This window comes from Anomaloglossus baeobatrachus, chromosome 1 (genome assembly GCF_048569485.1).
Source record: "Anomaloglossus baeobatrachus isolate aAnoBae1 chromosome 1, aAnoBae1.hap1, whole genome shotgun sequence".
Lineage (NCBI taxonomy): Eukaryota > Metazoa > Chordata > Amphibia > Anura > Aromobatidae > Anomaloglossus > Anomaloglossus baeobatrachus.
Window position 1 is genome coordinate 511222005 of NC_134353.1, and position 15364 is coordinate 511237368.

The window sequence follows — 15364 nt, forward strand, 5'->3', positions numbered from 1 at the left end:
TGAGTTCGGGAAAAAAAAAGACATACAATTGAAGCCAGTGCTTGGTCACACCACTATTAATGGCACCCTGTGTTTAGATTGAAACTACCTTGTTAGTGATCAAATGACATTAATTAGCCTGTTTTAGAAAGGTGAAGACAGAAGAGCTGAGAAGACCAAGAATACTATTATTTCCAAGCGCAAGCAGTCTAAGGTAACAGGCACACACACGTAAAGCCACACGGAACGTGTGTCTGTGTGGTTTGTACGTGTGTGCGTTTTTTTAGACGGATGACATGTCCGCGTTTTGCCGGCATCATGCAGACACGGACCCGCTAAAGTCAATGGGTCCGTGTCTGAACATACGTGACACGGACCATGTACGTGTGCTTTCCGTATGGTCAGTGTGCGTTTTTTATTTTTTTAATGGTGAAATGGCTCAAGAAACACGGACTGCACATGGACATGACACGTACATATCTCACACATACGTGGACATTCCACACGCACGCACGGCAAGCATACGCCATCACACTGATGTCACACATACCGGAGAAACGGACATCTAACACGGAACACGTACCCGAAAAACGGACCGCAAGACATGCATGTGTTTTCTACGGACGTGTGTTTCAGGCCTAAAAGGTACAAGACTATCTTCAAACATCTTGTATTCTGGCTTCAACTGTTTCAAATGTTGTCATAAAGTTTGCTTCACATGGAATTGTGCCACCCCTGCAGCGGACCGAACCGCTCGGATCCGGGGTTAGTGATTACTCGTGGCTTGAGGGTCTCAGGACTCGGGGGCTAGGGGCCACACTCAAATGGAAAAGGGGGTATTTACAGGGGATAGCTATATAGTTTGTGACGCCACCCGTGGTGTACGGTAATTGGGAGTACCACCGCTGCTGTTGGTGAGTACCCGGGTTGATGGAGTGGTGCAGCAAGATGACGTTACCCTTCACGGGTAGGGGTAGGCCCCGTGACTCTGGAAGGTGATGCGGGGGTGCAGTGCAGGGGTCAGTCGGGTACTCACTCAGCTTTTTACACCACTATAGATACACACACATTGTGTGTGATTCCAAGCAGTCAGACACGCTGTTACACAGGGTGGAGGTGCGGTCTGACTGCAACCAATCAGTGATGCCAGAACTGCTGGTGGGTAAGCAGTGAATATGCATAAGGGTAATGAGCGGTCTTGGAAGTAGTGTGATAGCTGCGCGGGAGCCTTAGTAAGTAACGCATCTGCTTTAATCCCCATAGCCCTTTCTGCTACCATTTTAAAGCACATGATTTGGGTCCCCATAGACTTATATGGGAATCGACGTCCAGGCACATATGTGTAATTATCCCCAATCCTGAACTGTTGTTTTTTGTTTTTTTTTTTAAAAAAAACTCCAGTTGAACCCGCTGATGCCTGATATCTGCGGGTTCATCCATCACTAGTTAAGAAGAATATCCACTACTGTAAAAGAATCACTGCAAACATTCAAGAGCTTGAGAGAATTGCAGGTGAAGAAATTACCAGCAGAAAGGTGCAAAAACCTTACAAGAGGCTGAAAAAAAAAGGTTTGAACTGGAACTGTTACCAAAGGTTGTACAACAGAGTATTAGGGAAGAGTGTCTTAATTTTGGCCATGGCAATTGTTTTGCATTTGGACGTATAATTGATATATTCCAATGAACTGTTGCCACCCATCCACTATTTCTAAATATATTGTCCTTTTTTTATAATAAACAATAAAAAGGTGACAACAATGCTGACCACAACTTTAAATGGAACTTATCAGGCCCCTCAGGTGTCCAAAACATCCCCCATAATGATGTAAAGTCATAATTTAGTATTAGGAGGCTTTGGGGACTCGATAGGTTTCCTAAGGTCTCCTTCACATGCCATGTTTCCAGTACGTGTGGTTTCCAATTTCTCACGTACTAGAGACACGTTCACATGCATACTCATTAAAATAGGTGTTGATTTTCACACTGCCGTATTTTCATACCGACCATGTGTTTATGTGAACTATATGTGTGTCTGTGTGATCCACAGAGAGACATGTCTGTTTTTTAGTGTCATCACAGATGACAAGGGCCCATTGAATGCTATAGATCCATGTAAAAAAAAGAAACGTACAGCACACGGATGACATCCATATGACCAGAATTAAATGAATTCAAGAAATTCAAGATTTTTATCTGTTAAAGATATGCAAAGAATATATAGGTAGATGATAATTAGATAATAGTTAGATTTTATACCCGTCAACCAAGTAAATAAACAACTAATTGAAAAAAAAACAGCTTGGGGTCCCCACCATTTTTGATAACATGACAAAATAAAGCAGACAGCTGCAGGCTAATATTATCAGGTTGAGAAGGTCCATGGTTATTGGGTCCTTCCCAGAATTAAAAATACCAGCTCATAGCCACTCCAAAAGAGGCGCATTACATTAGATATACCAATTCTAGTGCTTTGCCTCGGCTCTTTCCGATGCCCTGGTGCAGTGGCAATCAAGGTAATGGTTTATGGGATTGATGTCAGCTCTGTAGTGTCAACTGGCATCAAGCCCTGGGGTTAAGAATGGAAAGGTGTCTATCAGACAACCCCATTATTAACCTAGTAATAAAAAAAAAGACACAAACAAAAAAATAATTTACTTCAATAAACACTCCCCCAAAAAAAACATGCAGCTCCGCTGTAGTCCACCGGATCTGTTGTAGTCAAAAAAAGGATATCTGAAAAAAAACACAAGCATACCAAACAAAAATTAAAATAAGGCAAACACACTATACTTACTGAGTCTCCAGCACAGCTGTAATTGCTTCCAGGCCGCTCACTCTTCTTCCAGGGCTGCTAATTAACCTTCAATCATATTCACTGCTTCCCCCGCCCACTGGCAGTTGTGGTGTCTGTGATTGGTTGCAGTCAGACAGCACCCCCAGCCTGTGTGACAGCCTGTCTGACTAGATCCAGCTCCCAGTGCACAGGTAGGGCACAGGAGGGATTGACTCACACAGGGTCAGCATTATCTTCTCCCTTTTCTGTGCACTTTTAGAAATATGTTCACTTAACTTTATACCTGGTTGTGATTTTTTAATAATATTATAATAAAAATTGTTTTTAAGGGTAATTTTATTTAAGATTATTTAAATAAATAATTTTAAAAAATGGTGTGCGTTCCCCCCCAATTTTGATACCCAGCCTTGATAAAGCTGACAACTGGTATTCTCAGGCTTGGGAGACCCACGCTTATTAGGCCCCCCCAGCCTAACAATAGCAGCCTGCAGCCACCCAGGATTGTCGCATCCATTAGATGTGACAATCCTGGAACTTTACCTGGCTCTTCCCAATTGCCCTGGTGTGGTGGCAATTGGGATAATAATAGGTTAATAACAGCCAAAGCTGCCACTAAGCCGTAGATTAGTAATAGGAGGCATCTATGAGACCCCCCCATTACTAATATGTAAGTGGAAAGAAATAAACACAGACAGCAAAAAATTCTTTATTTGAAGTAAAATACAAAAAACCACCCTCTTTCACCAATGTATTAACCCCCAAAACACTCAGGTCCGATGTTATTCACATGCGATCCCACAACGATTCCAGCTCTGCTACATCTGAAGTGACATAGAACATGACCGCTCGCTGTGAGCTTCAGGCAGAAAATAAGCCGCATGATGAGTGGGGAGGTCACTCAGGTTATTTGCGGTCACAGCTGGAAATTCCCACAGTCCTTCACCTGTGGGAACCTCGCCAGATATCCAGGATCAATGCCAGGCCGGAACCATGTTTTTTTTCAAATGCGGTTAGACCCACCGATCCCGGAAATCTGGGAGTCCACCTATCACTAGATGGAAACTCTAATCTATGTACTCAGCATAGAGTGCTGGATAAATATGAACTGATCAAAAATGTTCTATGCCTCAAACAGTCAGCTATAGCATTCAACTCAACCTACAAAAACACAAGTCCCTACTAAGGTCTGTCCTCTGTTAACAGAAATATAGTGAGCTTCTACGTTACTTGTAGCAGAAAGGCTCAAGAAAAGCGCTATGGCTTCCCCAAAAAGAACACCAGCAAAATCTGCGCTCCCAAATCCAAATACCCCCTTCTCATCTGAGCACTGTAGTGGGCCTAAGCCACAGTTTACATCCATATTTTTGACATCTTTTGTAGCAAGAAAGACCCAGTTAATTTATGGGGTGTGTGTCACCAGAAGCACAAGCTGGGCACAATGTACAGGCTGTACAATGTGCTGGGTGTTCGTGGGTGTTTTAAAGACAAAATTGTCACTACACCCATAGGTGATTTCTCAGAGGGGTGTAATTTCCAAAATGTGGTTACTTGATGGGGTTTCTGCTGTTCTGGCACAAAGTAACTCTGCAAATGTAGTCCGCATACTATTGTAGGAAAATCTGTGCTCCAAAAGTCAAATAATGCTCCTTTCCCACTGAGCACTCTGGTGCGGCTTAACATTACTATACAGTCACATGTGGAATATTGCCACGTCCAGAAGAAATTGTGTAATGCATTATGGGCTCTTTTTTTTTACCTATTCCCCGTGTGAAAATTTGAAATCTGGTGTTAAAACAACATTTTAGGGGTAAAAATGATTGTAGTTTTCCTCAAAGCCCAATAGTATAACATTGTTTGACACTCCTGTGTCTTCAATATGCTCACTGCACTCCTAGATGAAATAATTGAGGATGGTAGTTTGTAAAGTGGGGTCACTTGTGGGTGATTTCTAATGTTCTGGCACCTCAGTGGCTCTGTCAATGTAAAATGGCACCCGCAAACCATTTCAGCAAAATCTGAAGTCCAATATTGCGCCACTTCCCTTTTCAGCTTTGCACTGCGCCTCAAAAGTAGTTTTCGATGACATGTAGAGTACCGGTGTACTCAAGGAAAATTGCACAACAAATTGTATAGTCCACTCTCTGCTATTACCCTTGTGAAAATAAAACACTTGGGGCAAAAGCAACATGTTTGTGGGAAAAATGTCTTGTTTAATTTTCACAGCTTAACATTATAAAATGTGGTGAAGCATCTGGGGGTTCAAGGTGATCACCACTCATCTAGATAAATCCCTTGAGGGGTGTAGTTTATAAAATGTGGTCACTTGTGGGGGCTTTCACTATTTAGGCACTTCAGGCGTTCTACAAATGCAGTATGGCGTCTGCTAATGATTCCAGCCAATTTTGCATTAAAAAAGTTCAAATGGCGCTCATTCCCTTCCAAGCTCTGCTGTGCAGCCAAACAGTAGTTTTCTACCACATTTGTGATATCGGCATACTGAGAAGAAATTGTACATCACATTTTACAGTGCATTTTCACCTGTTTTACCCTTGTAAAATTATAAAAAACTTGGGGCAAAAGCAACATGTTTGTAGGAAAAATGTATTTGCTCGTTTTCACTGCTCAATGTTATAAAACTCTGTGACGTACCTAAGGGTTCAAGGTGCTCACCAACCATCTTAATTCCTTGAGGGATCTAGTTTCCAAAATTTACTCAAGAGAAATTGCACAAAAAATGTATCTTCTGTTACCCTTGTAAAAATGCAAAATTTGGGCTTAAAGTAACTTTTTTGTCAGAAACCATAAAATTTTCATTTTTTCCTTCCACATTGCTTTGGTTCCTGTGAAGCATTTGAAGGGTTAATAAACTTCTTTGATATGGTTTTGAGCAGTGTGAGGGGTGCAGTTTTTAGAATGGTGTCACTTTTGAATATTTTCTGCCCGATAGGCCTCTCAAAGTCACTTCATATGTGATGTGGTCCCTAAACAAAATGGTTTTATAAATTTTGTTGGAAAAATGAGAAATTGCTGATAAACTTTTAATCCTTCTAACTTCCTATTAAAAAAGAAAAGATTATGATTGAAATATGGTGTTGATGTAAAGTAGACGTGTGGGAAATGTTTTTATTAACTATTTCGTGGGACATAACTTTCTGGTTTAAGGGCATAAAAATTCAACATTTTCTACATTTTCACCAGATTTCCAATATTTAATTAGTGCTATATCATCAACTTACCACGCACTGAGAGGATGAAGGGTTTTGGAATTTTACAGGTAGGAACCCTTTTTCTCCAATCCAAAGTCTCTTCATATGCTTTCTACACATAAAATAATGAAGAAGGTCACTAGCTTTATGAAAACAAAATTTCTTGCAAATAGTTAAAGCATTGTAAAAATAGTTAAAAAATGAAGCTTTCTTATTGCCTTACACAGGAAAACATCTATGTGATTCGCTTTGAGAATCTACTCAAACCCATTATTAGTTTTGCCATAGAAGTAGACCAAGGCCCTCGTACGCATTAGACTAATTAAGTTGAGTGAGCCTGATTGTGGGGGAGAATGTAATTTTGTACAAAGGACTACGATACGATAAGATACACTTTATTGGTCCCGTGGGCTATAACAACTTATTGCAGGCTGTGGTGTGGGGTTAGCAGGAACCAGAGCTGGGGGCAGGAGTTTTCTTTTGGATTAGAAAGTGTAATTTTTGACACCTACAATCCTTAAACATGAATAGATGGGCTGCTGTTTATCCAAATTGGACATTACCCATGCCTACATATAGGGGTAGCTATGGGAAGTTGAATGGTTGAGCATACATTGTAATTGCCCCCTTATTAACTCAGTGTTCAGTTATAGACATGAAATATTAGAATAACCTGACATACGAATATGACTTGAAAAATTGCATGGTGTTCAATGCTGAGTGACAGCCAGGTCTGAGCATGTTCCATCCTTCTCCTAGCCTCAAGGAAACAGAAGAGCGTCTATCGATTGAAAACATTTATGTATTTTATGCTATTTTCCTTTTTCTGTTATGAATGTTTTGCATGTTTGTATGTTGCCTTATTTTATCTTGTTACACCTTTTTCTTGTAAGAACTGTACTTTTCATATTTAAGCTTTTAATTTTAATAAATGTGGTTCTTGCGGGCCCTAAAGAATCTATAGCCTTTCTGAGAGTCTTTGGTCCTCTGATTGTCAGACAGCAGAGCGTATTTTCGGGATTCTCTGGTGGCAGCATGTTGTGCATTTGCAGTATAGTGTTTGATCAGTTTGCAACCTGCGTAAAAGGAGGGTGCAAGATTCAGTGAGTGTTGATAGCTAAACCTCTTGTACATGCTAAGATCTGTGTATGTAACACCGACAATTTAGGGTTCAGCATTGTTTATAGTGGCCCCCCCTCCACTCCATATCTCTGGGTATATTACACTGTAACTAGGTCAGAAAGATATGTCCTTCTGGCATCCTATCGCCTCCCCTATGATGGAATCACAGGGTGCTAATAGATTGTTATGGCTAGTGGCATAACTAGATTCCAGTGGGCCACGATGCAGTCCGATGGGGCCCATCAGACTCTACTCCAATGGCCCCACCCCCCCACATGTTGGTCAGACATCAGAGTGTGCACCATGGTGCATGACGTCACTCTCATGCGCTGCCCCCAGTCACGATACCACCGTCGACGGCTGCCAGCCAGCATCTTGTATAGCAGCACAGGGACCCAACAGGTATATGTGCTGCATTGTCTTTCAGCTGGATGTGTACCTTCAGATGCCTGTCTTCGATCACGATTGTTATGCCCATGGTAATGGCATACAGTGTCCTACTAAAGGCTCCGGTGTCTACCATCTTTGTGTTTCTAGAAAGTCATGCCATAACCAAATCACTGGAAGATTCTTTACTCAATTAGAATATACCATGTATTTAATAATATTCAAAATGAAATCATAGACTACAAATATGTCAACTGGTTCATCAGTCAACAATTTAGATAATGACCCCTTTTTTTACTGTGGTTAGAGAGAAGTGCCCAGATAAATCTAAAGATTCCCTTTAATTGAAAATATTGCTACCTCCAAAACATTTCTACCTAATTTTCATCATTTATCATCACAAATTTTTAAACCTGTTCCAGGCAATTCATCAGGAGTTTTTACATATGGACTACCCGCTGATAGGTTCATTTGGTAATTAGTTAGTAGACCTCATAGGAGTAGTCATCCATTTAATACAACAGCCATTTATAAGGGATGTACTTATAAAACATGGCACATTATTTGTGTATATCCAGGTATTGATTCAATGTAACTATATAATAATTCATCCACCAATTCACATGTGGTTGTATGAAAACACTTGTCGTACTAGTGTAAAATAGCATCCAAGGCACCTTTAATCTTCATAAATGGCTATACTCCTAATTAAATGGTCATCAAGCATTTCTTTCTGCATTTCATTGATCGTAAATGAATACTATGTTCCAATGTGAAGTTGAGAAACACACTGTGAGTATTAGGTGTTACAGCAGGCTGGATGAACATCAGAATAACATTCAATAGACTGCGGGGACACTTCCTCTAATGATAGACATGCTGTTGTCGCGGGCGGCGGGGCGCTGCGCTCGCCAACGCTCGGGTCCGGCGCTGCTGCTGCTGCTCGGTGGCTCGAGCGGTGGGCCGGATCCGGGGACTCGAGCGGTGCTCCTTGCCCGTGAGTGAAAAGGGGATGGTTTGGTTTGGGGATTTTGTTCGTGACGCCACCCATGGTTGTGGTGAGGTTGGGACACCACCGCTGCTCTGGACGGGGATCCCGGGAGCGATGACAGGGAGCAGCCGAGATGTTTTTCTCTCCACTCCATGGGTAGGGGGGTTTGGTGGTCCCGGGGCCCGATGATGGTGACTGAAAGGTGGATAGTGGGGTTTGGCGAGGTGCAGGGTCGCAGGGGCAGCGCGGTGCCAGACGGCACGATGGTACTCACTCAGCCAATGACGTAGACGGAGTCTCTGGTAAAACAAACGGCTGGATGGACGGGTCCCGCAGCCGGCTGCGATGGTCACTCCCGGTAGGTTGGCGGTGACTGTCTCTCCCTGCACCTGTGATGTGTTGTCGGCTCCGATGGCTTCCCACCGGTAACCCGCTCCCCAGCAATGTATTTGCCAGAGGAGCCCCTTTATGCCCGCAGGCTCTGGCACTGGGAACTCTAGCTGTGGCGGTAGCTGTATTTCCCGTCACGGTTGAGCGGTTACCTTCAGTCGCGTCTTTCCTGCTGGGAAACCCCGGAGGTTCCCGTCGCTGACGGATTTGACCGGTTTAACGGTGACTCCAAGCCTGGTCGGGGTCCGTAGGCCCTGCCGAATGGTGCTGGCTTCTCTTCGCTCCCCGGTCCAGTACCGGCGGCCACCGCCCGTCCCCGGTCCTTACGGTTGTGCGTCAATTGGCCTCGCCTGCAGACGGTCACCACCGTCTGCCAACCTTGCTGTTTGTGCTCGGGCCACGTACCCGGACACAGTCAGTCTGCTCCACTACCACTCTTTCCACTTCACTCTCCCTAACTCGACTCCCTTCCTTTCACGCCTCCAGGACTGTGAACTCCTCGGTGGGTGGGGCCAACCGCCTGGCTCCACCTTACCTGGTGTGGACATCAGCCCCTGGAGGGAGGCAACAAGGATTTGTGTGTGTGACTGATGTGCCTAACCGGGGTGTGGGGTGTGTTGTTGTAGTACCTGTGACGTCCTGGCTTGCCCAGGGTGCCACACTGTCATAGTCATATAGCAAATGCACTATGGACTTCAGGCAGTTATAGACAACGGCACACTAAGTGAGGTGAATCCCCCTAAGCCCAAGGTCCGGGTAAGCACAAAGGTCACAGGCGTTGGTGCAGCAGTTAGGTGTTGCTCGCAGAAACCAGCAGAGTTACTGGAGGCAAACTAAGAGTCTTAAAGGGATCCTGGAAGCCACAAATGGACAGGAGAAGTCCTTGAAATCGCAGGCGGGCACGTAGAGGCACACTGAAAGTCTTAAAGGGGTCCTGGAAAGCGCAAACAAACAGGTGAAGTCCTGAAAACCACTGACAGGTAGCAGGGATACAGGAAGCCGCAGACAACGGAAGCTCTGAAGCCCCCTGACAAGTAGCAGGGTTACTGAAAGCCGCAGAGAAGGGAAGCACTGAAGCCCCCTGACAGGTAGCAGGGTTACTGGAAGCCGCAGAGAAGGGAAGCACTGAAGCCACCTGACAGGAAGCAGTATTACTTGTGTGATGCTCCTGACTCTATCAGGGTGTCACAGGGAACTGCACCCTTTTCTCTTATGGTGCAGAACTCACCCTCCATGGTTCTGGGATCATAACTATTGGTATTGCTTCCACCAGCACTCAAATCCTAACTAAACACACCTCACACCACACCCTGTCAGGCACACCAGTGGGTGGTCTAGCTAGAACAGGGCCAGCCGCCTAGGGGTCAGCAGGCAGACTGGTTGTAGGGAGGAAGTCAGTTTAGAGTCAGCTCTCAAAGTGAGAGGAAGTCGAGTAGTAGCCCTCAGAGAGTGAGGAGCTGAGGGAGTTGGAGTTCCCTGTGGGACTTTGGTTGGGTCACAGACGGTGGTATGGGACCCGAGGAGTCGGAGACCCGGTTGCAGGGTATTGGAGAATGGTGCCCAGACTTAGTTTTGGAGAACGGTCGGCACCGGAAAGTCCAGTAACCAGATCGGTACCGAGCACGGCGGGGTACAGGACCCTAGATCAGGGAATAGCTTTACAGAACCTGGTAATTCACCTGTGGAGGACAGTCTCTTTACGAACTTTCCCCAAGAGCTCAGAGATCGAAGGCACCAACACAACAAGGGTGATAGGGCTTTCCAGCTTATGCAGCCTGCAAAGATCACAAGTGTCAGCCATCGAGAGCACAGCTCCCCTATTCAAATATAGGGAGCGGGACCCCGACCGCTTCAGGCCGAGGGGTCACTCAGAAACATCTATATACAAGTGCATGGAGGCAGGCTCCAGACCACTAAACAATACCAGCGGGGATGGATTCCCGAACGAGCTCCCCAGAGTGGCAGCAGCACCCAGAGACTTGGTTTACTTCTATGTCAGAGTCTGCTTAATGGTTACACTAACATCCACACAGCCTGAATGAGTACGCTGCTTCCCCTGCGTCTGGCCTGCCCGCATAGCCCACAATCCCATCCGTCACCTATTGCTCCCGAGTCCCGGGGTCACCCCCTACCCATGGAGGGAACACCATCTGGCTGCCCCACTCCATCTCCCCTGGGTACTCCCATCGGCAGCGGCGGTACTCCCCTTACCGCGAACCATGGGTGACGTCACAAACTCATGCCCTTGTAAATAACCCCCTCCTTTACAATTGAAGTGTCCGGAGACCCTCGAGCCACAGCGACCCTGGATCCGAGCAGATCGACAAAGAAGGTCAACTGGTTAAGGCATCCCTTATCTATCCCCCATTTCGGGATTGTCATTGTAAATAAGCACTTGCACCTTGTTTCCCACCCCCCATCTCATTGTAGATTGCAAGCTCTCACGAGCAGGGTTGTCTCTTTTTTTTTCCTTACTCTAATCACTGTATTTTCTATAACTGTCATTTGTTTGTATAAGACCTCCTGAATTGTAAAGCGCTGCGGAATATGTTGGCACTATAGAAATAAAGATTTATTATTATTATCGACTGCTGCAGGGGCGGCACACCTCAAAAACTTGGCGTCACAAACAGGATCAGACTGGGATAACTAACTTGGCCCTGTGCTACAGGGACCCAGCGATCCCGGTGTGTGCTCCAGCTGGATATGCGTCTGGTCTGTGCACATCCAGCTGAAATGCTGCCTGGTGCAATCAGTAAAATTACTACCGGGAGGGTGGGAGAAAGAGGGTGTGGTCACATCGGATGCCGCGCTCTGCTCTATTTACGCCACTGGGTAGCAGGTTTACTGGAAGCCCTGGACAAGTGAAGCCTTGAATATCACTGACAGGCAGCAAGTTTACTGTAAGTGTCGCTGGCGGAGGAGTGGACGCCGCGCTCTCCCACTGCTCGGGTCCAGCTGCTGCTGCTGCTGCTCGGTGGTGGCTCGAGCGGTGGGCCGGATCCCGGGGACTCGAGCGGCGTTCCTCGCCCATGAGTAAAAAGGGGGTTTTGATTGTGGGGATTGGATATTGTCCGTGATGCAACCCACGGTTGTGGTGAGGTTGTGACACCACCGCTGCTCTGGATGGGGATCCCGGGGGCGGTGACAGGGAGCAGCTTTGATGTCAGTTCTCCCCTCCGTGGGTAGGGGGTTGGTTGTCCCGGGGCCCGGTGATGGGGTAGGGATGGATGGCAGGCGGATTATGGGGCCTGGCGAGGTGCAGGGTCGCGGGGGCAGCGCTGTGCCGCACGGCACGGTGGTACTCACTCAGCCAATAAGGAGGACACAGTTCTCGGTAAAACACACGGCTGGATGGACGGGTCCCACAGACGGCTGCGGTGTTGTTTCTCCCGGCAAGTTGATGGTGACTGCCTTTCCCTGCACCTGTGTAGTGTAACGGTTCCAATGGGTTCCCACCGGTAACCCGCTCCCCAGCTTGGATGGGTGCTGAAGAGCCCCTTTTGCCCGCAGGCTCTGGCCCTGGGAACTTTAGCCTTGGCGGTGACTGTGTTTCCCTCTCTCGGTTGGACTGTTGCCTTCTGTCGGGACTTGGCTGCTGGGAAACCCAGGAGGTTCCCTTCGCTAATGGATTTGGCAAATTCACGGCGACTCCTAGCCTTGCCGGGGTCCGTAAGCCCCTGCCAGATGGTGCTGGCTTCTCTTTGTGTACCGGTCCGGGCCACCGCCCGTCCACGGTCCTTACGGTTAGCTCAAATGGGCCACTCCTGCAGACGGTCACCACCGTCTGCCAACCTTGCTGATCCATCCGGGCCACTCACCCGGACCAACTTCTGTCTGCTCCTCTACCACTTTCCTTCCTCTCACTTTCACTTCCCTGACTCAACTCTCAAACAGAGCTGTTCCTTTTCCCGCTTCCAGGACTGTGAACCCCTCGGTGGGCGGGACCAACCGCCTGGCCCACCCCCTGGTGTGAACATCAGCCCCTGGAGGGAGGCAACAAGGGTTTTGTCTGACTTAGGTGTGCCTGACCGGGAGTGTGGGGTGTGCTGGTGTTGTCATCTGTGGCCCCTGGTTTGTCCAGGGCGCCACATAAGCCCTAGACAAATGAAGCCTTGAAGATCACTGACAGGCAGCAGGGTTACTGGAAGCTGCAAAGAAACAGGTGAAATCCTGGAGACCAATGACAGACAGCAAGTTTACTGGATGTCGCAAACAAACAGGTGAAGTCCTGAAAACCACTGACAGCTAGCAGGGTTACTGGAGGCTGCAAACAAATGAAGCCCTGAAGACCACTGACAGGCAGTAGGGTTACTGAAGGCTGTAGACAAGTAACTCAGGGACTGGAAACCACAGGCAACCTGGAGAAGGTCTGGAAGCCTGTAGACAGAAACTGTCAGGGCTGGGGCAAGCACCCAGAACACCTGGGCAAGTGCCGGGACCCTGACCACTGGAGGGAGGTTCACTCGCTGTTGTCAGGGGTGGTGATAAATTCTGTGGCCCCCAGGCCAATTTACGGGGACTTCAATGCTCCAGTTGACAACTGCACTTTCCTGGCTGCCGGCCCTTTAAATCCACTGAACGCTATGTGCTTAGGCATTAAAGTTCATGTGTGGACTGAGCTAGAATGCAATGTGCTCCCTTCCCACAAATTAAGCGAGAGAGGAGCTACTTGAAAAGCCTGATGTGGAGCACAGCAAAGTCTAGTGGACTGGGGCAGGTGCGTAACACAGTGATTTATACAGATCTAGTTGAGCAGATACAAGTGCATCTCAATAAATTAGAATATCCTCAAAAAGTTAATTTATTTCAGTAATTCAATATAAAAATGGAAATGCATATATTATATAGAGTCATTACACACAGAGGGATCTATTTCAGGTGTATATTTCTGTTAATGTTGATGATTATGGCTTACAGCCAATGAAAACCCAAAAGTCATTATCTCAGAAAATTAGAATTATATATAAGACCAACTGAAAAAATGATTTTAGCCTCAGAAATGTTGGCCTACTGAAAAGTCTGTATAGTAAATGCACTTAATACTTGGTCGGGGGCACCTTTTGCATGAATTACTGCATCAATATGGCATGGCATGGAGGCAATCAGCCTGTGGCACTGCTGAGGTGTTATGGAAGCCCAGGTTGCTTTAATAACAGCCCTCAGCTCATCTGCATTGTTGGGTCTGGTGTCTCTTATCTTCCTCTTGACAATACACCATAGATTCTCTATTGGATTTAGGTCAGGTAGGTTTGCTGGCCAATCAAGCACCGTGATAGGGTGGTGTCACACACAGCAACGACGACAACGACGTCACTGCTACGTCACCATTTTCTGTGACATTGCAGCGACGTCCCGTCGCTGTCGCTATGTGTGACATCCAGCAACGACCTGGCCCCTGCTGTGAGGTCGCCGGTCGTTGCTGAATGCCCAGCTTCATTTTTTGGTTGTTGCTCTCCCACTGTGCCGCACACATCGCTGTGTGTGACAGCGAGAGAGCAACGAAATGAAGCGAGCAGGAGCCGGTGTCTGGCAGCTGCGGTAAGCTGTAACCAGGGTAAATATCGGGTAACCAAGGGAAGACCTTTCCCTGGTTACCCGATATATACCTTCGTTACCAGTGTCCGCTCTCGATGCCAGTGCCGGCTCCCTTCTCTCTGCAAATGTAGCTACAGTAAACATCGGGTAATTAACCCGATGTGTACTGTAGCTAGGAGTGCAGGGAGCAAGCGCTAAGCGGTGTGCGCGGCTCCTTGCTCTCTGCACATGTAGCTGCAGTACACATCGGGTAATTATCCCAATGTGTACTGTAGCTAGGAGTGCAGGGAGCCAGCGCTAAGCAGTGTGCATGGCTCCCTGCTCTCTGCACATGTAGCACAGCGACACGTGTCGTTATGATCGCTGCTGCTTCTGCTGTGTTTGACAGCTAAGCAGCGATCATAACAGCGACTTACAAGGTTGCTGTTGCGTCACAGAAAATGGTGACGTAACAGCGACGTCGTTGTCGCTGTCGCTATGTGTGAACCCAGCTATACTGTAGTTATTCAATCAGGTATTGGTAGTTTTGGCAGTGTGGACAGGTGCGAAGTCCTGCTAGAAAATGAAATTTCCATCTCTAAAAGCTTGCCGGCAGAGGGAAGCATGAAGTGCTCTAAAATTTCCTGGTATAACAACTATGCATAACATTTTAAATCTAATCTAGTTCTAATTCTGGTATAAACGTAATACATGATACTTAGTCAATTAGTTTAATAAGAAAATTGTTTGTGTACATCCATCTCCTGACATATTATTTGAAAATCATACTTTGTAAATTCTTAATCCAACTGTATGTCATAGTTTTTACCAATGTTATTTGTTTTGTTTCTCCTTTTGTATATGTCTATATTATTTGTTTGATATAGCATGAAGTAATGCTATACAGCACATTCTGTTTTATTGTTTTTGTTAGAACTGTTTTATGTATAAACTTTGAAAACCTAATAAAAAATTATT

The 15364-nt window shown here is 46.2% G+C and overlaps 1 protein-coding gene across 1 annotated transcript in view; it reads right to left on the reverse strand.

Annotated features, from left to right (window-relative positions):
• The window catches only part of LOC142295775 (stimulated by retinoic acid gene 6 protein-like), a 143969-nt gene that overhangs the window by 38902 nt on the left and 89703 nt on the right, over nt 1–15364 (reverse strand). Inside the window, exon 12 of the mRNA XM_075338863.1 lies at nt 6010–6091. Coding sequence (XP_075194978.1) covers nt 6010–6091 — 82 coding nt within the window. The remainder of the gene's footprint in view (nt 1–6009; nt 6092–15364) is intronic.